This window comes from Aquarana catesbeiana, linkage group LG04, assembly GCF_042186555.1.
Source record: "Aquarana catesbeiana isolate 2022-GZ linkage group LG04, ASM4218655v1, whole genome shotgun sequence".
NCBI lineage: Eukaryota > Metazoa > Chordata > Amphibia > Anura > Ranidae > Aquarana > Aquarana catesbeiana.
In genome coordinates, this window is record NC_133327.1 from 485,991,467 (window position 1) to 486,014,438 (window position 22,972).

At 43.3% G+C, this 22,972-nt stretch overlaps 1 protein-coding gene across 6 annotated transcripts in view; it reads left to right on the forward strand.

Annotated features, from left to right (window-relative positions):
* THUMPD2 (THUMP domain 2 tRNA and snRNA guanosine methyltransferase) overlaps positions 1-22,972 on the forward strand; it is a 571,516-nt gene that overhangs the window by 337,852 nt on the left and 210,692 nt on the right. For all 6 annotated transcript variants that reach the window (XM_073627644.1, XM_073627643.1, XM_073627645.1 and 3 more), the window contains one exon: positions 20,234-20,286. In XM_073627644.1, coding sequence (XP_073483745.1) covers positions 20,234-20,286 — 53 coding nt within the window. The remainder of the gene's footprint in view (positions 1-20,233; positions 20,287-22,972) is intronic.

Consider the following 22,972-nt stretch of genomic DNA (forward strand, 5'->3'; position numbering starts at 1 on the left):
GAACATTCCTTCTCTATCTGTCTGCAGGTATGTGTCAGCTCAACCACATCTTCCACCTTTAAATAAAGTTGGGATCTGCTTGCTCTTTCTGTGTATGTCTTTGGTATGTGGCCTTCTCTAGCTGTTGCCCTGTGTTCATAACCATGATGCTTTTTGTTGCTCAGGACGATCTCAGTTTTATGTGTTGATTTCATCTTGGTCTCTGGCCTCTTGCTATTCTCACTTTAGAAGCAAAATGTCCACTTTGATTGTTAGGCATCCTTATATTCACTCATGATTAATTAACGAACTTCCACCCCACCCTTATAACAGTATAAATTTGAGCACCCTTAAGGGGTCAGAACATTGCTGGGGGGAGGACATTGCAGGGGCTTCTATCCTTGAGCCCCAGTTCACACCTATGCGAATTAGATGCGGCTTACACCGCATCTAATTCGCAGGACATTTTAAAATACATTCATATGAATGCATCTGGTTCACATATGTGCGTTGCATTCGCACTGTGCATTGCACAAAAAACGTGTGCGTTTTCTGGGCATTGTGGTGCGAATTACGAGACCCTTATCTTCTATGGGAACGCATCTGTTTCGCAGATGCATTGCGTTCTGAACATGGATTTTCTCCTTCTCCTCACTACACCTCCCTCTCTCCCCCCCCTCCCCTTCTCCCTGCTCACTGATCCGGAGCTAAAACGCTGATGAGCCTTTGAACAGGAGATTTTTATCTTCCCAGTGAAACCTGAGCTTCAATTTGCACCGCACATGTGTGAACCCAGGCTAAGGCTTCTTTCTCTAAGTGGTTCTTTCTACAAGTGATATGCACTTCAATCTCTGCACTTCAGCCATTGCACTAAGCAAACATACATAGCAAACTGCACTGGAAAGCACCTAACAGACTGCAGGTGACCCTGTCTTGCTATTAAGCTCTCCTTCCACTCTGTAACATGTGCTCTCTACCACTCCTTCTGACACTTGTCCTCTCTCCTCAAACTCTTACCTTCACCCCTCTTCTCCACCCCCCTGCTTATACATATCACCCTGCCTTCTGTCCTCTCCCTATTACTGCTCCTACCAACTCTTACTCATTCTACATCCATATACTGATAAAACCTCCAGTACTCTGAAGCATGCCCCTTCATATAAATCACATTCCTACATCACCTCCCTCACCCTCCTGCTTCTGCTAACCTCTAGTGACATATCACCAAACCCTGGGCCTCCATCATTTGTCTTTGCCCAATGCCCTCATCCCCCTACACCTTCTGGCAGCAGCTGCAACCCACAGAACTTAGTCTCTAGTCCTCTTTCCAAAACCAGCCCCCCTTCTCCTGTGCCCTTTGGAACGCATGCTCTGTCTGTAACAAACTCACCACCCTCCATGACCTCTTTATTACAAATTCCTTTAACCTACTTGCCATTACTGAAGCCTGGCTTCATGAATCAGATACTACTTCTCCTGCTTCCCTCTCCCATGGTGGCCTTCTCTGGACTCTGTCCCTCAGACCAAGTGGACAGAAGGGAGGTGGAGTGGGAATCCTAACCCCCTGCAGCACCTATCAGGTACTTCACCCACCTCCCTCTCTGACACACTCCTCTTTTGAGGCACATTGCATCCGTCTATTCTCTCCCATTTCTCTAAGAATTGCTGTCATCTACCGGCCCCCTGGACCAGTATTAGCCCTCCTTGATGCCTGGCTACCCCACTTTCTCTCTTCTGAAATCCCCACAATTATTCTTGGTGACTTCAACATCCCTGTTAACATTAACACTACTATTACTTTTACAACCCCTGGCAAAAATTATGGAATCACCAGTCCTTGAGGATGTTCCTTCAGTTGTTTATTGTTGTAGAAAAAAAGCAGATCACAGACATGGCCAAAAACTAAAGGCATTTCAAATGGCAACTTTCTGGCTTTAAGAAACACTAAAAGAAATCAAGAAAAATAATTGTGGTGGCCAGTAACAGTTAGATTTATAGAACAAGCACAGGGAATAAATTATGGAATCACTCAATTCTGAGGAAAATATTATGGAATCACCCTGTAAATTTTCATTACAAACACTAACGCCTGCATCAGATTAAATCTGCTTGTTAGTATGTAGGTAAAGAGGGTAAATCATCACGCAATGTTGCACAAGATGTTGGTTGTTCACAGTCGTCTGTGTCTAAAACATGGACCAAATACAAACAACATGGGAAGGTGGTTAAAGGCAAGCATACTGGTAGACCAAGGAAGACATCAAAGCGTCAAGACAGAAAACTTAAAGCAATATGCCTTGAAAACAGAAAATGTACAACAAAACAAATGAGGAACAAATGGGAGGAAACTGGAGTCAACATCTGTGACCGAACTGTAAGAAACCGTCTAAAGGAAATGGGATTTACATACAGAAAAGCTAAAAGAAAGCCATCTCCAACACCTAAACACAAAAAAACAAGGTTACAATGGGCTAAGGAAAGGCAGTCGTGGACTGTGGATGATTGGATGAAAGTCATATTCAGTGATGAATCTCGAATCTGCATTGGGCAAGGTGATGATGTTGGAACTTTTGTTTGGTGCCGTTCCAATGAGATTTATGCAGACGACTGTCTGAAGAAAACATGCAAATTTCCACAGTCAATTATGATATGGGGCTGCATGTCAGGTAAAGGCACTGGGGAGATGGCTGTCATTAAATGTTCAATAAATGCACAGGTTTACATTGAAATTTTGGACACTTTTCTTATCCTGTCTATTGAAAGGATGTTTAGGGATGATGAAATCATTTATCAAGATGATAATGCATCTTGCCATAGAGCAAAAACTGTGAAAAAATTCCTTGAAGAAAGACACATAAGGTCAATGTCATGGCCTGCAAACAGTCCGGATCTCAATCCAATTGAAAATCTGTGGTGGAAGTTAAAGAAGATGCTCCATGACAAGGCTCCAACCTGCAAAGATGATTTGGCAACAGCAATCAGAGAAGGCTGGAGCCAGATTAATGAAGAGTACTGTTTATCACTCATTAAGTAAATGCCTCAGAGACTGCAAGCAGTTATAAAAGCCAGAGGTGGTGCAACAAAGTACTAGTGATGTGTTGGAGTGTTATTTTGTTTGTTTGTTTTTCAGGATTCCATAATTTTTTTCCTCAGAGTTGAGTGATTCCATAATTTATTCCCTGTGCTTGTTCTATAAATCTAACTGTTACTGGCCACCACAATTATTTTTCTTGATTTCTTTTAGTGTTTCTTAAAGCCAGAAAGTTGCCATTTGAAATGCCTTTAGTTTTTGGCCATGTCTGTGATCTGCTTTTTTTCTACAATAATAAACAACTGAAGGAACATCCTCAGGGATTGGTGATTCCATAATTTTTGCCAGGGGTTATAAACATCTCAGTCTAACCTTATCTATTGACCTGAGGCAATGGATACAGGCTCACCCTTGACCTTGTCTTCTCCTATCTGTGCACTCCGTGCAACCTTTCCAACAATCCTCTCCCACTCTCTGATCACCACCTTATTAGTTTTGCTCTCTCTCTCTTCCACCTCCTCTCCCTCCAACCGCCTAACAGTTACACATAGAAACCCTCGCCACCTCAATCCTTCTCTTCTCAACTCTGCTACTGATCACCTGTCCTGCCCCACCTAGCCACTTTCATTAACAGCTCACTGTCTTCCTCCCTAGACAAGCTTGCCCCCATCGCTACACGCAGAATTGTGTCCCAACTGCTACAACCCTGGCAAACAGACAACACCAGAAGTCTCAAAATGTATCTGCGATCATGAGCATCTGTGGCATAAAACTAAGTTCCAGGAAGACTTCACACAATATAAATCTGCCTTCCTAAAATACTATTCCTGCTTCCACGCTGCAAGACAGACCTACTTTATCACACTCATTAACACCTTCTCATCCAGTCCACGTCAACACTTCTCTACCTTCAACACTCTACTCTGGCCTCCACCCTCTATCACACTCACTGCCCAGGAGATCGCCAATCACTTCAAAAATAAGATTAATACAATTCATTAGATCTCCAACACGCAGAAGCCTCCCCCATGCAACATCCCATGTCCACAGATATAATCATTACTTCCCTCATTCAACCCTACTAGTATTAGGTTGCTAAACTTTTATCTAACACTCCTCTAACCACCTTCCCCCTGGATCCTGCTCCCTCGCAAATGCTACGCTTACCCTCTGACTCAATTCTGCACTCTCTAATCCACATTTTCAACCTCTCCCTCTCTTGTGGCATCTTTCCAAATTCTCTAAAACATGCGCTAGTCACCCCCATACTTAAAAAGCCCTCACTGGACCCCACCAAACTTAAAAACCTATGTCCCATCTCCTTACTCTCCTTCTCCAAACTTCTTGAAAAACTGGCCTAAAACCAACTGAGCGACCATCTGATCATGAACAAACTTCTTGATCCCCTTCAGTCTGGATTTCGTCCTCAACACTCCACAGAAACTGCTCCCCTTAAACTCTCAAATGACCTACCAGCTAAAACCAGCGGATACCATTCTGTACTACTGCTCCTGGATCTCTCCGCTGCCATTGACACAGTGGACCACCCCCTGCTCCTCAATAAACTCCACTCCTTTGGTCTCCGTGACTTTACTCTTCGCTGGTTCTCATCCTACCTATCCCACTGCTCCTTCAGTGTCACAACTCTACTTCCTTCTCTCCTCTTCCTTTCTCCGTTGGGGTCCCCCAAGGGCTATCCCTGCTTCAGTCCATCATGAACACTGCTGCCAGGCTCATCCACCTCACAAACTGCTCAGCGTCTGCTATACCCCTCTGCCAATCCCTCCATTGGCTGCCACTCAGCCAACAAATTAAATTCAAGATACTAACTATAACTTACAAAGCCATCCACAACATGGCCCCCAGCTACATTACTAACCTAGTCTCAAAATACCAAACTAATTGTTCTCTTTGCTCCTCCCAAGACCTCCTGCTCTCAAACTCCCTTGTCACCTCATCCCATGCTCTCCTTCAGAACTTCTCCAGAGCCTCTCCCATCCTCTGGAAATCTTTACCCCAATCTGTCCAATTTTCTCCTGCTTTATCAACTTTCAGACAACCCCTGAAAACTCTTCTCTTCAGAGAAAGCCTATCTGGCCCCCACCTAACAACTGTACAACTCCATCAGCACATCCCCCACAGTTATTACCTCATATCTCTTGACCTTCCCTCTTAGATTGTAAGCTCTATGGAGCAGGGCCCTCTGATTCCTACTGTATTAAAGTGTATTGTATTTGTACTGTCTACCCTCAAGTTGTAAAGCGCTGCGTAAACCGTTAGCGCTATATAAATCCTGAATAATAATAGATCGGAATCGGACAGGAAATCTGAGTAGCACCTTGTACAGAAAAAGCACTGCTGGAAACAGTGTTACATGCAGATAGCTTTCATCCAATTCCCCTCAAAATATCTATTCCCTATGAACAATACCTTCGCTTGCGAAGAAATTGTTCCAATGAAGTATCATTCAAATTAGAAGTTGGAAAACTTCAAAACAGGCTGCTTGAACAAGGCTACAGCCGTTGCTGCTTGCACAAAGCCTACAATAGAATGGTTCAACAACCACCAGAAGATCTCCTGTTTAAACATAAATCAAAGGGCAACAAGAATGTTGACTCTATGCGCATAATCATGCACTTTTCTCAACAACACAGTCAAATTGGAGAAATCATCCAGTAGCACTGGTCCCTACTTGCTTACAGATGATTATAAGGTTCAACAATTTCTACCCGACATTCCTTCAATTACCTTTAGATGAGCCCTGTCTTTAAAAGACAAGCTAGTCAAAAGCGAATACCAGAAAAAGCCTAACGAACACTGTTCTCTTTATGGCACCTACCCATGTGGGCATTGTGCCTATTGCACAATGCCCACGCGTGGTGACTACATGATGGTATGTGAATGTGGGGCCTTCTATATAGGCAAAACCAAAAATAAATTTTGGTGTAGAACCTCGAAACATGTCTATAGTATGGAAATCAGAAATGCGTATCTCCCTCTAGGCAGACATGTAGTCCTACAGCACAACTATAGGATGCCCAAAGTTTCCTTCACCGTCCTTGATCGGATCCATATCCCAGATCGAGGCGGTGATTGTAACAAAACATTACTCCAACATGAACAACGGTGGATATTTGGACTCCAGGCTACTGTTTTTCTGGGCCTAAACGAATCCATCTCCTATATACCCTTTCTTAAAGGTTTTGCATCAGGAAAAACTAGCCAGGTTTCTTGGGGAAGATGAATGAAGAATTTAAAATAAAACGTAATTACTAATGTCCAGCCCAGGAAAGTTGTCTTTGGAATATATATATATATATATATATATATATATATATATATATATATATATATATATATATATATATATATATATATATATATATATATTAAAATACACTTTCCCCATAAACCTTTCTCCTTCCCCCCTCTTCCTCTTCTTTTTTTTTTTCTCACTACTTTGGATATATACACCCTATATATTGCTCATTAAAAAATCCTATACAATATATGAAGAATATAAGTGAACAAATTCATGAAATAAGATTGTAATATTATGTAAATATTTTTGTACAATTTGTATATTTCACTTGTTTTTCAATAGATCCTTGTGACACGCCGTTATGTTTCTTCCTTTGGGTCTCGCCAAAATGGTAAGCCCTGCCTCCGCTCAGCTTCCCGGCACGGTGGGGAGACGTGCATATCACGATTCTCCCTTAACCACTTGACGACCGCCTCACGCCGATATACGTCGGCAAGGTGGCACGGACAGGCAAAATCACGTACATATACGTGATTTGCCTTCCGCGGGTGGGGGGTCCGATCGGACCCCCCCCCCGGTGCCCGAGGCGGTCGTCTTTTGTCCCACGGCGATCGGAGGTGAGGGGGAGGCCATCCGTTCGTGGCCCCCCCCTCGCGATCGCCGCCGGCCAATGAGAACATTCCTTTGCTGCTGTATGCTAAACAGCAGCAAAGGAAATTATGTCATCTCTCCTCGGCTCGGTAATTTCCGTTCCGGCCCGAGGAGAGAAGACAGGTATGTGAGTGCACAACACTACACAACACAGTAGAACATGCCAGGCACACAAAACGCCCCGATCCCCCCCCCGATCGCCCCCCGATCCCTCCCCAATCACCCCCCCCCCTGTCACAAACTGACACCAGCAGTTTTTTTTTTTCTGATTACTGTATTGGTGTCAGTTTGTGACAGTTACAGTGTTGGGACAGTGAGTATTAGCCCCCTGTAGGTCTAGGATACCCCCCTAACCCCCCCTAATAAAGTTTTAACCCCTTGATCACCCCCTGTCACCAGTGTTGCTAAGCGATCATTTTTCTGATCGCTGTATTAGTGTCGCTGGTGACGCTAGTTAGGGAGGTAAATATTTAGGTTCGCCGTCAGCGTTTTATAGCGTCAGGGACCCCCATATACTACCGAATAAATGTTTTAACCCCTTGATGGCCCCTAGTTAACCCTTTCACCACTGATCACCGTATAACTGTTACGGGTGACGCTGGTTAGTTTGTTTATTTTTTATAGTGTCAGGGCACCCGCCGTTTATTACCGAATAAAGGTTTAGCCCCCTGATCGCCCGGCGGTGATATGCGTCGCCCCAGGCAGCGTCAGATTAGCGCCAGTACCGCTAACACCCACGCACGCAGCATACGCCTCCCTTAGTGGTATAGTATCTGATCGGATCAATATCTGATCCGATCAGATCTATACTAGCGTCCCCAGCAGTTTAGGGTTCCCAAAAACGCAGTGTTAGCGGGATCAGCCCAGATACCTGCTAGCACCTGCGTTTTGCCCCTCCGCCCAGCCCACCCAAGTGCAGTATCGATCGATCACTGTCACTTACAAAACACTAAACGCATAACTGCAGCGTTCGCAGAGTCAGGCCTGATCCCTGCGATCGCTAACAGTTTTTTTGGTAGCATTTTGGTGAACTGGCAAGCACCAGCCCCAGGCAGCGTCAGGTTAGCGCCAGTAGCGCTAACACCCACGCACACACCGTACAGCTCCCTTAGTGGTATAGTATCTGAACGGATCAATATCTGGTCCGATCAGATCTGTACTAGCGTCCCCAGCAGTTTAGGGTTCCCAAAAATGCAGTGTTAGCGGGATCAGCCCAGATACCTGCTAGCACCTGCATTTTGCCCCTCCGCCCGGCCCAGCCCAGCCCACCCAAGTGCAGTATCGATCGATCACTGTCACTTACAAAACACTAAATGCATAACTGCAGCGTTCGCAGAGTCAGGCCTGATCCCTGCAATCGCTAACAGTTTTTTGGTAGTATTTTGGTGAACTGGCAAGCACCAGCCCCAAGCAGCGTCAGATTATTGCCAGTACCGCTAACACCCACGCACGCAGCATACGCCTCCCTTAGTGGTATAGTATCTGAACGGATCAATATCTGATCCGATCAGATCTATACTGGTGTCCCCAGCAGTTTAGGGTTCCCAAAAACGCAGTGTTAGCGGGATCAGCACAGATACCTGCTAGCACCTGCATTTTGCCCCTCCGCCCGGCCCAGCCCACCCAAGTGCAGTATCGATCGATCACTGTCACTTACAAAACACTTAACGCATAACTGCAGCGTTCGCAGAGTCAGGCCTGATCCCTGCGATCGCTAACAGTTTTTTTTTGTAGCTTTTTATTGAACTGGCAAGCGCCAGTGGCCTAGTACACCCCGGTCGTAGTCAAACCAGCACTGCAGTAACACTTGGTGATGTGGCGAGTCCCATAAGTGCAGTTCAAGCTGGTGAGGTGGCAAGCACAAGTAGTGTCGCGCTGCCACCAAGAAGACAAACACAGGCCTGTCGTGCCCATAATACCCTTCCTGCTGCATTCGCCAATCCTAATTGGGAACCCACCGCTTCTGCAGCGCCCGTACTTCCCCCATTCACATCCCCAACCAAATGCAGTCGGCTGCATGAGAGGCATTTTCTTTATGTCCTCCCGAGTACCCCTACCCAACGAACCCCCCCAAAAAAGATGTTGTGTCTGCAGCAAGCGCGGATATAGGCGTGACACCCGCTATTATTGTCCCTTCTGTCCTGACAATCCTGGTCTTTGCATTGGTGAATGTTTTGAACGCTACCATTCATTAGTTGAGTATTAGCGTAGGGTACAGCATTGCACAGACTAGGCACACTTTCACAGGGTCTCCCAAGATGCCATCGCATTTTGAGAGACCCGAACCTGGAACCGGTTACAGTTATAAAAGTTACAGTTACAAAAAAAAGTGTAAAAAAAAAAAATATATATATAAAATTAAAAAAAATAGTTGTCATTTCATTGTTCTCTTTCTCTCTATTCTCTCTCTCTATTGTTCTGCTCTTTTTTACTGTATTCTATTCTGCAATGTTTTATTGTTATTATGTTTTATCATGTTTGCTTTTCAGGTATGCAATTTTTTATACTTTACCGTTTACTGTGCTTTATTGTTAACCATTTTTTTGTCTTCAGGTACGCCATTCACGACTTTGGTTATACCAGAATGATGCCTGCAGGTTTAGGTATCATCTTGGTATCATTCTTTTCAGCCAGCGGTCGGCTTTCATGTAAAAGCAATCCTAGCGGCTAATTAGCCTCTAGACTGCTTTTACAAGCCGTGGGAGGGAATGCCCCCCCCCACCGTCTTCCATGTTTTTCTCTGGCTCTCCTGTCTCAACAGGGAACCTGAGAATGCAGCCGGTGATTCAGCCAGCTGACCATAGAGCTGATCAGAGACCAGAGTGGCTCCAAACATCTCTATGGCCTAAGAAACCGGAAGCTACGAGCATTTTATGACTTAGATTTCGCCGGATGTAAATAGCGCCATTGGGAAATTGGGGAAGCATTTTATCACACCGATCTTGGTGTCATCAGATGCTTTGAGGGCAGAGGAGAGATCTAGGGTCTAATAGACCCCAATTTTTTAAAAAAAGAGTACCTGTCACTACCTATTGCTATCATAGGGGATATTTACATTCCCCGAGATAACAATAAAAATGATTAAAAAAAAAAAAATGAAAGGAACAGTTTAAAAATAAGATAAAAAAGCAAAAAAATAATAAAGAAAAAAAAAAAAAAAAAAAGCACCCCTGTCGCCCCCTGCTCTCGCGCTAAGGCGAACGCAAGCGGCGGTCTGTCGTCAAACGTAAACAGCAATTGCACCATGCATGTGAGGTATCGCCGCGAAGGTCAGATCGAGGGCAGTAATTTTTGCAGTAGACCTCCTCTGTAAATCTAATGTGGTAACCTGTAAAGGCTTTTAAAGGCTTTTAAAAATGTATTTATTTTGTTGCCACTACACGTTTGTGCGCAATTTTAAAGCATGTCATGTTTGGTATCCATGTACTCGGCCTAAGATCATCTTTTTTATTTCATCAAACATTTGGGCAATATAGTGTGTTTTAGTGCATTAAAATTTTAAAAAGTGTGTTTTTTCCCCAAAAAATGCGTTTGAAAAATCGCTGCGCAAATATTGTGTGAAAAAAAAATGAAACACCCACCATTTTAATCTGTAGGGCATTTGCTTTAAAAAAATATATAATGTTTGGGGGTTCAAAGTAATTTTTTTGCAAAAAAAAAAAACTTTTTCATGTAAACAATGAGTGTCAGAAAGGGCTTTGTCTTCAAGTGGTTAGAAGAGTGAGTGATGTGTGACATAAGCTTCTAAATGTTGTGCATAAAATGCCAGGACAGTTCAAACCCCCCCCAAATGACCCCATTTTGGAAAGTGGACACCCCAAGCTATTTGCTGAGAGGCATGTCGAGTCCATGGAATATTTTATATTGCGACACAAGTTGCGGGAAAGAGACAAATTTTTTTTTTTTTTTTTTTTTTTTTTTGCACAAAGTTGTCACTAAATGATATATTGCTCAAACATGCCATGGGAATATGTGAAATTACACCCCAAAATACATTCTGTTGCTTCTCCTGAGTACGGGGATACCACATGTGAGACTTTTTGGGAGCCTAGCCGCGTACGGGACCCCAAAAACCAAGCACCGCCTTTAGGCTTTCTAAGGGCGTGAATTTTTGATTTCACTCTTCACTGCCTATCACAGTTTCGGAGGCCATGGAAAGCCCAGGTGGCACAAAACCCCCCCAAATGACCCCATTTTGGAAAGTAGACACCCAAAGCTATTTGCTGAGAGGTAGAGTGAGTATTTTGCAGACCTCATTTTTTGTCACAAAGTTTTGAAATTTGAAAAAAGAAAAAAAAAATGTTTTTTCTTGTCTTTCTTCATTTTCAAAAACAAATGAGAGCTGCAAAATACTCACCATGCCTCTCAGCAAATAGCTTGGGGTGTCTACTTTCCAAAATGGGGTCATTTGGGGGGGTTTTGTGCCACCTGGGCATTCCATGGCCTCCGAAACTGTGATAGGCAGTGAAGAGTGAAATCAAAAATTTTCACCCTTAGAAATCCTGATGGCGGTGATTGGATTTCGGGGCCCCGTACGCGGCTAGGCTCCCAAAAAGTCCCACACATGTGGTATCCCCATACTCAGGAGAAGCAGCTAAATGTATTTTGGGGTGCAATTCCACATATGCCCATGGCCTGTGTGAGCAATATATCATTTAGTGACAACTTTGTGCAAAAAAAAAAAAAGTGTCACTTTCCCGCAACGTGTGTCAAAATATAAAATATTCCATGGACTCAATATGCCTCTCAGCAAATAGCTTGGGGTGTCTACTTTCCAAAATGGGGTCATTTGGGGGGGTTTTGTGCCACCTGGGCATTCCATGGCCTCCGAAACTGTGATAGGCAGTGAAGAGTGAAATCAAAAATTTACACCCTTAGAAATCCTGAAGGCGGTGATTGGATTTCGGGGCCCCGTACGCGGCTAGGCTCCCAAAAAGTCCCACACATGTGGTATCCCCATACTCAGGAGAAGCAGCTAAATGTATTTTGGGGTGCAATTCCACATATGCCCATGGCCTGTGTGAGCAATATATCATTTAGTGACAACTTTGTGCAAAAAAAAAAAAAAGTGTCACTTTCCCGCAACGTGTGTCAAAATATAAAATATTCCATGGACTCAATATGCCTCTCAGCAAATAGCTTGGGGTGTCTACTTTCCAAAATGGGGTCATTTGGGGGGGTTTTGTGCCACCTGGGCATTCCATGGCCTCCGAAACTGTGATAGGCAGTGAAGAGTGAAATCAAAAATTTACACCCTTAGAAATCCTGAAGGCGGTGCTTGGTTTTCAGGGCCCCGTACGCGGCTAAGCTCCCAAAAAGTCCCACATATGTAGTATCTCTATACTCAGGAGAAGCAGCTGAATGTATTTTGGGGTGCAATTCCACATAGGCCCATGGCCTGTGTGAGCAATATATCATTTAGTGACAACTTTTTGTAAATATTTTTTTTTTTTTTGTCATTATTCAATCACTTGGGACAAAAAAAATAAATATTCAATGGGTTCAACATGCCTCTCAGCAATTTCCTTGGGGTGTCTACTTTCCAAAATGGGGTTATTTGGGGGGGTTTTGTACTGCCCTGCCATTTTAGCACCTCAAGAAATGACATAGGCAGTCATAAACTAAAAGCTGTGTAAATTACAGAAAATGTACCCTAGTTTGTAGACGCTATAACTTTTGCGCAAACCAATAAATATACGCTTATTGACATTTTTTTTACCAAAGACATGTGGCCGAATACATTTTGGCCTAAATGTATGACTAAAATTTAGTTTATTGGATTTTTTTTATAACAAAAAGTAGAAAATATCATTTTTTTTCAAAATTTTCGGTCTTTTTCCGTTTATAGCGCAAAAAATAAAAACTGCAGAGGTGATCAAATACCATCAAAAGAAAGCTCTATTTGTGGGAAGAAAAGGCCACAAATTTCGTTTGGGTACAGCATTGCATGACCGCGCAATTAGCAGTTAAAGCGACGCAGTGCCAAATTGGAAAAAGACCTCTGGTCCTTAGGCAGCATAATGGTCCGGGGCTCAAGTGGTTAATGTGTCCCCGCAGTTAAGCTTTTGGCCACTGGAGGGAGCCCACACCGAGCTGGCAGCATCCCGTGATCGACGTCGGAACATGTTTGTGACATCACGCGCGTGCGTGGCCCTATGCCACGCGTGACGTACTGACGTCACGCATTTTGCAGCGAGGACGGCGGCAGATGCCAGGGCGTTCCGGAATGCTGAGCGGGCCACATCGATGCCACCATTGGGCGGCAGGAACCACCATGGAGGGGTTAGGAGGAGGGGGGGGCCACACCTGTCACCTTCCAATCAATACTGATTGGAGGGTATTTAATAGCCACTTCCTTCCAGTGGATCTTCAGGTGATCCCTGGAGGACTAACAGTGCTCATACTATGAGAGGAAGGCAGACTGGTAAGTGCTATTTTTGATGCACTGGATGAAGGGATATCATACTATTACTCACACCTCGCACTCTTTTCATATAGATTGGCTTCCTAATATTCCATCTTGAACCCTGTATATGAACACCTATACCTGTGCCAGGTTTGGCATCTTACACTACACCCTTAAGACTAAAGGTAAAATATATATTTCACTTGCACAGTTTTGTTCACTCACTGCAGCATCATCACTGGCACATATTCCTTTTTCACATTATTCATAATTAGTTTCACTTCTTGCTTGTTTATGCTATACCAGTTTCTACACACACTGCACTTCACTTTTAAGCACCTCACATTCCAGCAAATGCACTCTTCCTTTTGCCACGCCCACAATTCACTTATCATTTTTACTTTAGTTTACACACCTAATTCTTACACATCATTACTTTCTTTAATTAATGAGAGTATAATATCATTCAGGGTTTTATTATTCAACCCAGGGGTAAACTTAAATAGTTTCCTCTTTCCAAAATAAATATATAATGAGCACTCAATTAAACATCAAACACATTACAATAGAGTCACTCTAATTGGTTGATTCATTACACTCCGTAGGACTTATGTACACACGGGCGGACTTTTCGGCATCAAAAGTCCGACAGTCTATCCGACGGACTTTCAACGAAGTTCTGACGGACGTTTGTCAGACTCTCTAACGAACGGACATACCTACACATGAGCACACTAAAGTCCGAGGGATTCGTATGTGATGACATACGACCGGACTAAAATAAGGAAGTTCCTAGCCAGTAGCCAATAGCTGCCCTAGCGTCGGTTTTGGTCCGTCGGACTAGCATACAGATGAGCGGATTTCTCGTTAGGAACTGGGTCCGGCGGAAAGATTTGAAGCATGTTCCAAATCTAAAGTCCATCAGATTTTCGACAGAAAAAGTCTGCTGAAGGTCCGATGAAGCCCACACACGGTCGGATTGTCCACCGGATTCGTTCTGTCGGACCAGTCTGGTCGAAAAGTCCGCTCGTGTGTACAGGGCATTATAGCCAGGAGCCACTATTAGCACCTCTATGAAAATCCTATCCTACTCTGACCGCCTAAATTACACATTGCAGGTAAAAAATAACAAAGAATAGGGAATGGCGCTGTTTTATGTGAGAACAATTAATTTAAATGTGTATATACCATGAAAATATATATATATATATATATATATACACAGTGAAATAAACGTGTATATCCTACAAAGGCTAATCCTTCCTATTATAGGAAGATATAAAGTGGCAGGTGCTTAAAATAAATATGTGCAAATATATATATATATATATATATATATATATATATATATATATATATATATATATATATATATATATATATATATATATATATATATATATATATATATATATATATATTCATTATGCAAATAAAAATACAATCAAAAGTGTACTAATCCCCAACAGTTGCTAGTGCTCATCAATCATCAATAGCAAACTGTGCAATGTATACATAACCATGTAGCTGCTAACTAATAAAAGTCAGAAGTAAGTGTCCTTAAAAGGTGACATAGTGCTCCATCCAATTGGTGAAGATCCTCTTTAATTTTAAACATGAACTAGAAGTGCTGGCTTTGGTGACAGTGTTCTCCTTATGTATTTTCACTCACCAGAGCGCCCTCCCCCTGCAGGGGTACAAGCGTGAAGTGTTGATCCCGATTCCGTGGTTGCGATATCCCTCCAGTTCCCAACTTCAAGGTACAGGACCATCCACAGGCGGAGAAAAGTGTAGGAGACGCCACTGTCTCCTCTCTCAGCGCAGTTCCCGGCCAGGCGTCCACATATGTATGTTATATAAATGAAGAAACGATCCACATAGCGTAACTCTGTAACTCCTTTTATTAAAAATTAATTGCAAACGAATCTAAGGAATAAAAGTTAAAAAGGAGAGGGAGCTCGCATACTCTCCAAACCTCGCGTGGAAGCAAGTCTTTCCTGGAGCGGAGCTTGCATTCCACCGATCGTATGTCCGGAACCACAGCTTCCGGATGTGACGTAATGCGTACCAAGTTAGCCACCTTACGCGTTTCGTCACACGGACGTCATCTGAGGCGCTGCCATCTTGATACACCATACGCCTTATATCTCGGGTGTAGCTGTCACTGCAACCAATCACATGCTGTATGCCGCTGATATGCCATAAGCAGACCGAATTAAAATCTCCCATGTGAGCCACCAGAGACATCCAGTCTTTAATAGTGATACTCTTCTGGCTTCACCTATGATATTGAAGGAGAAATGCCCACATATTATAGGTTTAGTTTAAACCCTCCTTAGGTGCCATCTGGTGGCATGGAACAAAAAGAAAATGCTCATACGGAGTAGCAGTGACAAAAACGACCTGGTGCAATCCAGATATTACATGGTAAAGATATTAATAAATACCCAAGCACGGTATTAGTTTTTAAACCAACCAATAAATTACATAAAAACGGACATAGCGTAAGGAAATCTATTCTTACATTATAATTAAAAATACAAAATTAGAAAGGAAATGTATTAATGCTAAAAAATATTAAAAATACATTTTAAGGAGGAGAAGGAGAGTATATCTTTTCTAAATAAATAAAAATTAAATTAGAATAAAAATAAACTAAATCACTAAACTCATCTAGATAATCTCAGAAATAATTGGGAAAAAAAAAAAAAAATGGCTCTGTATCTAGACTACTCAGTGCATCCAAGTTAGAGCTAACAAACTGCTTGTCAATTTAGATACAGACACTAATTGCAATTTAAAAAGCCACAGATGTGGGAAACGAACCTTTAATTGCTATTTTAACCTCTGTGTGTGTCACCTCATGTGTCTGTACCTGGCAACGTGGCCCAGAGCCAGATTGTATGCTGAGAAAGGACACATCTCAATGATGGGCCCGATTGCTGTGAAGCAACTGTACATTGAGGGGCTTGCTGGGCCCCCTTTTATTTATTATAGGATATACAGGGACACTGCATCGATGAACATAAATATGTATATGTTTTACAATATTTTATGGCCTTTTGGCAGGAATATGACGTCATAGGAGGGGGTGTCACTTTATCTTTCCTTGATTTTGATTGGTGGCAGTTCATTTATATTCTGTTTCCACTATATGCACTTTATCACATGCCTGAAGAAGGGGTCCTTTGTGGCTCCGAAAAGGTTGCACTTATTCTCTTGTGATGTGATCTCTCTGCAATAAACGTTTTGGACTGCAGTTAAAGATCCCATGTTGTGCTGGCAAACATGTGTATGGCCTGTATTTGAATCCTTCTGCTAATATTGTTGTATAGGGTTATAAGTCGGACTTAATATGCATTCAAACTGGCACTAGACAAGGCTGCCCCCTCTCACCCTTATTTGTTATAGCGATCAAGATCTTAGCCATAGCCATTAGATCCAATTCAAACATTCATTGCATCTCCAGCAGCGGTAGGATTCATAAATGCACTTTATTCGCTGATAATCCAAAGTTATTCATTACCGATCCGGTAAAGGCCCTGCCTAATTTATTCAGCACCTTGCCTGGCTTTGGTACCATTTCAGGGCTGAGGGTGAATAAGACCAAATCGGAAGCATTGGATGTCAATCTTCCTCAACCTACTTTGGAGTCCCTCAGGACATCCTTCTATTTGGTTGTGAGGCTCACTTCAGACATCTCCATGCTACATCAAGCTAATGAAATTCCTCTCTACTCCTCCATTGACAGAGAACTTAAAAATTGCAATAATTATACTCTTTCTTGGATGGGTAGGATAGCGGCAATAAAGATGACTGTCTTTCCCAGGATTTTTTATTTTTTCTGCTGTCTAACAAACGCAGTATCATCGACATACCTGAAGAAACTTCAGTCGATCTTTAAATTTATCTGGAGCTCTGGAGGCTGTAGGGTTGCTCGTTCTACCTTGTACATCTCAAAGTGGCGAGGGAGCCTGGGAGTTCCCCCACTACTTATGATAGTCCAACTTTACCAAATTACCAATTAGTCCAACTTTACCAAATATTTTCCATCTTTAGACCCTATTAGCTCAGATTGGAGACACCATCAATCTTTTTATAGCTCGCTCCTAAAGAACTCAAAGCCATCCTGAGTCCTACACTATTGCACTCCCTACGTCTCTGGTACACAGCCTGCAAACTTCATCCCCTTAATTCGCCTCACATACCGGTGGCCCCTCTCTTTGATAACCCCCACTTCCCTCTGGGCCAGACAGCTCAACAATTCAGCTGGTGGATCAACAAAGGTCTGTATAGAATAGCGCACTTTATAGATCATAAGTAAATCAGACCGTCCACTTACTTTATCCAGACCATGGAAATGCCCCACTCTGAAACATTCCACCTCTGTCAAATTGTTCATTTCTTAGATGCTGGACCGGAAAACGGATGATGTGTCCATAGAGACCTTTTATGAGAACAAATGTTGGAGGGATCCTGGAACGTGGGGAGGCATGTCGAAACTGTATTCCCTATTTTCAGGCCCCATTAATAAACTCTCTTTTCAGACAGCTTGGGAGGGGGATCCTGGGGGAAGTAATAGAGATAAAGTGGACCCGGTGAATGACTCTGGTGCACAGGGGAATTAATATTTACCTTGGTGGAAGTGAACTATAAATTGCTATCTCGGTGGTATTTATTTATCTGTTAGCCAAAATATCTGCTTCTCTCCTCCTTTCACTTTTCTTTTCTTACACTCCTTTTCTTTGTTCTCCTGTCTTCCTACACTTTTTATAGCGCTATTCTAGGTGCAGCCTCTTATGCCGCGTACACACGGTCGGACTTTTCGTCTACAAAAGTCCGACAGCCTGTCCGACAGACTTCCTGCGGACTTTCGGCGGACTTGCAGCAGACTTTCTAACGAACAGACTTGCCTACACACGACCACACAAAAGTCCGACGGATTCGTACGTGATGACGTACACCGGACTAAAATAAGGAAGTTCATAGCCAGTAGCCAATAGCTGCCCTAGCATGGGTTTTTGTCCGTCGGACTAGCACACAGACGAGCGGATTTCGGGGTCCGTCGTAGTTACGACGTAAAGATTTGAAGCATGTTTCAAATCTAAAGTCCGTCGGATTTGAGGCTGAAAAAGTCTGCTGAAAGTCCGGAGAAGCCCACACACGATCGGATTACCAGCCAGCTTTAGTCCGTCGGCGTCCGTTGGACTTTTGTAGACGAAAAGTCCGACCGTGTGTACGCGGCATTAGACTATTATACTTTTTGTCCAACTTGACTTCATTCAAATGTTAAGATGCCTTTAGCCCTGGTAAACGGAGCTTTGTAATGCTTCACTGTATTCTTCTTTTCTCCTCCCCTTAGAGTGGAGGATTTGATGTGAAGTGAATGGAATGTTTGACGCTAGGATAATATGACATTGAGCTACACTATGTGATCGGCAATCTTTGCCTTAAATTCCTTTATAGTATTTTGTTGACAGATGCCTTTAAGTTTGACCTTGTCACGTTCTGCTTTCCTATAGGCATGCTGCCTATGTTTTGTTTGAGTCGGATTTGCTTTACGTAAGGTATTGTTTGTGACTGCACTGTGGTACTGTTATTTACATATAGACTTCTGTTTTACATTAAAATCTTTTGAAAAAAAAATGTTGGAAAATGAAAAAAAAAATATTGGAAAATAAAAAAAAATAAATAATAATGTCATTTGGGTACAGTGTTTCATGGCAGAGTAATTGTTGTTCAAAGTGTGACATTGCTGAAATCAGAAAAATGTAAACCTTTCCTGAAAAAATATTGAGGATACATTTAAAGTGTTTTTTAGCCCCCCCCCCCAACATTTTATGTTCCTGATATGTGCCTGCTGTACCATGTACTTGTAGGAGAAATATCCTGTTCTCTTTGTATTGCTTCCTTTGTGTGAAATCCCTGGTGTTCCTGCCAGTCCCTCTGCTTTCCCATTAAAAAAAACTGACCACACTAAGCAGGAGAACACATCGTGGTCAATTCTCTAGCTATGCTGGGAACTCCATGGGCTCTCCTCTAATGATCAGACTTGTACTGACAAAGCCCCCCCTGCAGAGCCTTTTACTGGGAAGCTCAGTGTGCTGCTGCTTCTCCTCCCACCAGCTCTTATGCTATCTATACAAAAATGTTTTGCACTTTATTTCTATTTTAAACGTAATGGGTTTATTTACAAGGTGATCATGTACAATCCCTTTAAGAGCCCTTGCACACTGGGGCGGGGGGCGGCGTCGGCGGTAAAACGCCGCTATTAATAGCGGCGTTTTACCGTCGGTATGCGGCTGCTAGCGGGGCGGTTTTACCCCCCGCTAGCGGCCGAGAAAGGGTTAAATACCACCGCAAAGCGCCTCTGCAGAGGCGCTTTGCCGGCGGTATAGCCGCGCCGTCCCATTGATTTCAATGGGCAGGAGCGGTAAAGGAGCGGTATACACACCGCTCCTTCACCGCTCCGAAGATGCTGCTAGCAGGACTTTTTTTACCGTCCTGCCAGCGCATCGCTCCAGTGTGCAAGCCCTCCGGGCTTGCACACTGGAATGAAAGTAGCGGCACTTTCGGGGCGGTTTGCAGGCGCTATTATTAGCGCAATAGTGCCTGCAAACCTCCCCAGTGTGCAAGGGCTCTTATTTTAATGCTGCAAATGCTAGTTGCCTAGCTGTTAGACCGGCTCCCTGGCTTAAACAATCTAAGCCAATGAACCAGAACAAGTATGCATCTATACTTCTGACATTTCTCTGTCTTTCCTATCCTGCAATTTAAAGGCGGTCAATGATGGCAGCCTCCATGTTTATGTCAGGACAGGTTTATTCAGTCACATATTCTACATAGTATTTTCAGAAACATTTTGGAATTTAAATGTATTTTTTTTTTTTTTTTTTAATTTCAGGTTTTTGTTCACCTAAATGATATGTATTCAGTGGTGGGATTTCCAATACTGAGGTAATTATAAGGTGCCAGTTTTTTGTGTGTTGTCCTACCTTGACTTCTAGAATGTGCCCATAGATGTTTAAAGTTGATTTCATCATATCATATACAGTGCTCAGCATAAATGAGTGCACCCCAACAGATTTGTCAGTAAACCTTTACTTTCAGAATCAACATTTTCTATGAGACACTATACTACAAAATACTCCCACAAATGCGGACCATTGATTGCAACCAAGATGGGATAAGTTGCACATACAATAAAGTATTTTTCCTAACAAATTCATTCAAGACCATGTTGCAAAAATTAATACACCGTTGACCCCAATGAAAGTCTTATGCCCCGTACACACGGTCGGACATTGATCGGGCATTCCGACAACAAAATCCATGGATTTTTTCCGACGGATGTTGGCTCAAACTTGTTTTGCATACACACGGTCACACAAAGTTGTCGGATTTTCCGATTGCCAAGAACGTGGTGACGTGCACCACGTACGACGAGACTAGAATAGGGCAGGTCCAAACCAAGCGCGGCACCCTTTGGGCTCCTTTTGCTAATCTCGTGTTAGTAAAAGTTTGGTGAGAGACGATTCGCGCTTTTTCAGACTCGTGGTTTTCAGATCGTTTTCTGCTGTTTAGTTTGTTCTTGTGGGTTTGTATCTGGTCTTCAGTGCGTGCAGCGAGTTACGCATGACTCTTGTCATTGTGTTCTTGTTCATTAGTTACTGTTTTTTAGGTCGCTCTTCACAGGCCTTGCTGTTCTTCAGTGCGTTCTGTTACTTCGTTCTGAGCAGCCGACCATTGTCTAGCCATGTTGCGTATACGTACTCCTCGTAGAGTTCGTGCTGTGCGGGGGTTTGGTGTTGGGGTCCTTACCTTGACACAAGTCCAGTCCATGAACAGGATGGGGAGGAGTTCATGGACCAAGAATTGGTTGCTCTAGTGTGACCAGTTCTGTCATATGCCTTTGCTCGGTGAGAATAATCCTGATGATTTCAGGAACTTTCTCCGGATGACGGACCCCGTATTTCACCGTTTGTTGGCTTTGCTGACCCCCTATATCAGCAGGCAGGATACCTGCATGAGGCAAGCCATGAGGCAAGCAGAGGTTAGTCGCCACCCTGCGGTACTTGGCGACGGGGAGAAGCCTGCAGGACTTGAAGTTCTCGACAGGCATCTCACCCCAGGCTCTGGGGATCATTATCCCAGAGACCTGTTCTGCCATCATCCAGGTCCTGCAGAAGGGGTATATTAAGGTAAGATTTATCCTTTAACATCACATTTTATTGTATTTAATGTTTGATAATATATTGTATTTCTTTCCTCATTCCCTAATTACCATGATTGTAATATGCTGTGAATGTCCCCTTTGTCCTCATGCATGCTGGATTTTTATGTACTTATTTTTTTTGTCCTTCATACATATTTGCCTTCACTTACCTCCCCAGCATGGTCTCCTGGCCCTATATTCACCTCATGTAGTCACTTAACAGTGTATTTTATCAGCTCCATAGTAGTGCTTTACCCCAAACACCCCCTAAAATGTTTTAAAATGTGATTTGTGCATTAAATTCAGGCAGAGTGTCAGAGGCTTTTTTTGGGGGGGTCCCCAAATCATTTGGAACCCTCCCCCCCCCCAAGTCAGCTGATACCAATTCTCTATCCTCAATCCTCTATCTGCTGACTTTGCCAAACCCATACACACTATACCCATCTCTTTTGTGGTCAGATGTATGGATGCATTCCCCAAAGCATATAGTGCAAGGGCCTGCCTGTATACTTTCAAATGGTACAGTTTAAAGTTTTTGTATACTATTATTATCTTGATAGGTAATAGCAGAATTTTCAAATGTGCTCAAATGTGTACGGTGTGTATTTATATCTTTGTATTATGACACTTCTTACCTGTTCAGTGGGCTGTCAATAGTGTAAGTAAGGAGGGGCTGGCCAAAGTAATACCCATTATTTAGGCATTCATCTCTCAATGAAGTAGAGAGGGTTACCTGTCCAAGAGTCCCCCCCCCCCCCTAAAATGTTAGAAATGGCCCATGAGAGGGGGGGGATCTGATAGGTGTACCTTATACTTGGTCTTTAAAAACTCCCTCAAATAAATGTTATCTTGATGTTGGCCAAGAATGTTTGTGTCTAATCTGCTTTCCCTGTTTATGTGCAAAATTACTAATTTTTTGTTGTTGTTTGACTCCACAGTTTCCTTCCAACCCACAGGAATGGCAGACTGTGGCCTCCCACTTTGCCCAGCGGTGGGACTTAACTAACTGCGGAGGGGCAACTGATGGGAAACACGTCCACATCGTCCCACCACCCAACTCGGGGTCATACTATTACAACTATAAGGGGTTCAATAGTATTGTGATGTTGGCGGTGGTGTCGGCTACTTACGAGTTCCTGTATGTGGACGTGGGGAAGAATGGCCGGATGTCCGATGGTGGAGTCATCGCCCAGACGGAGTTCTACAGGCATCTCCAGAATGGCAGCTTGGACTTGCCACCTCCAGAAGACAATGCAGAAGGACTCCCATTCGTCTTCATTGCGGAAGAAGCGTTTGCGCTGGGAGACCATCTTATGCGGCCATTCCCGATGATGACCCTCACCCCGGACCAGAGGGTTTTTAATTACCGGCTGGCCAGAGCCAGAAGAGTGGTGGAGAACACGTTTGGAATCATGGCCAGCCGGTTCC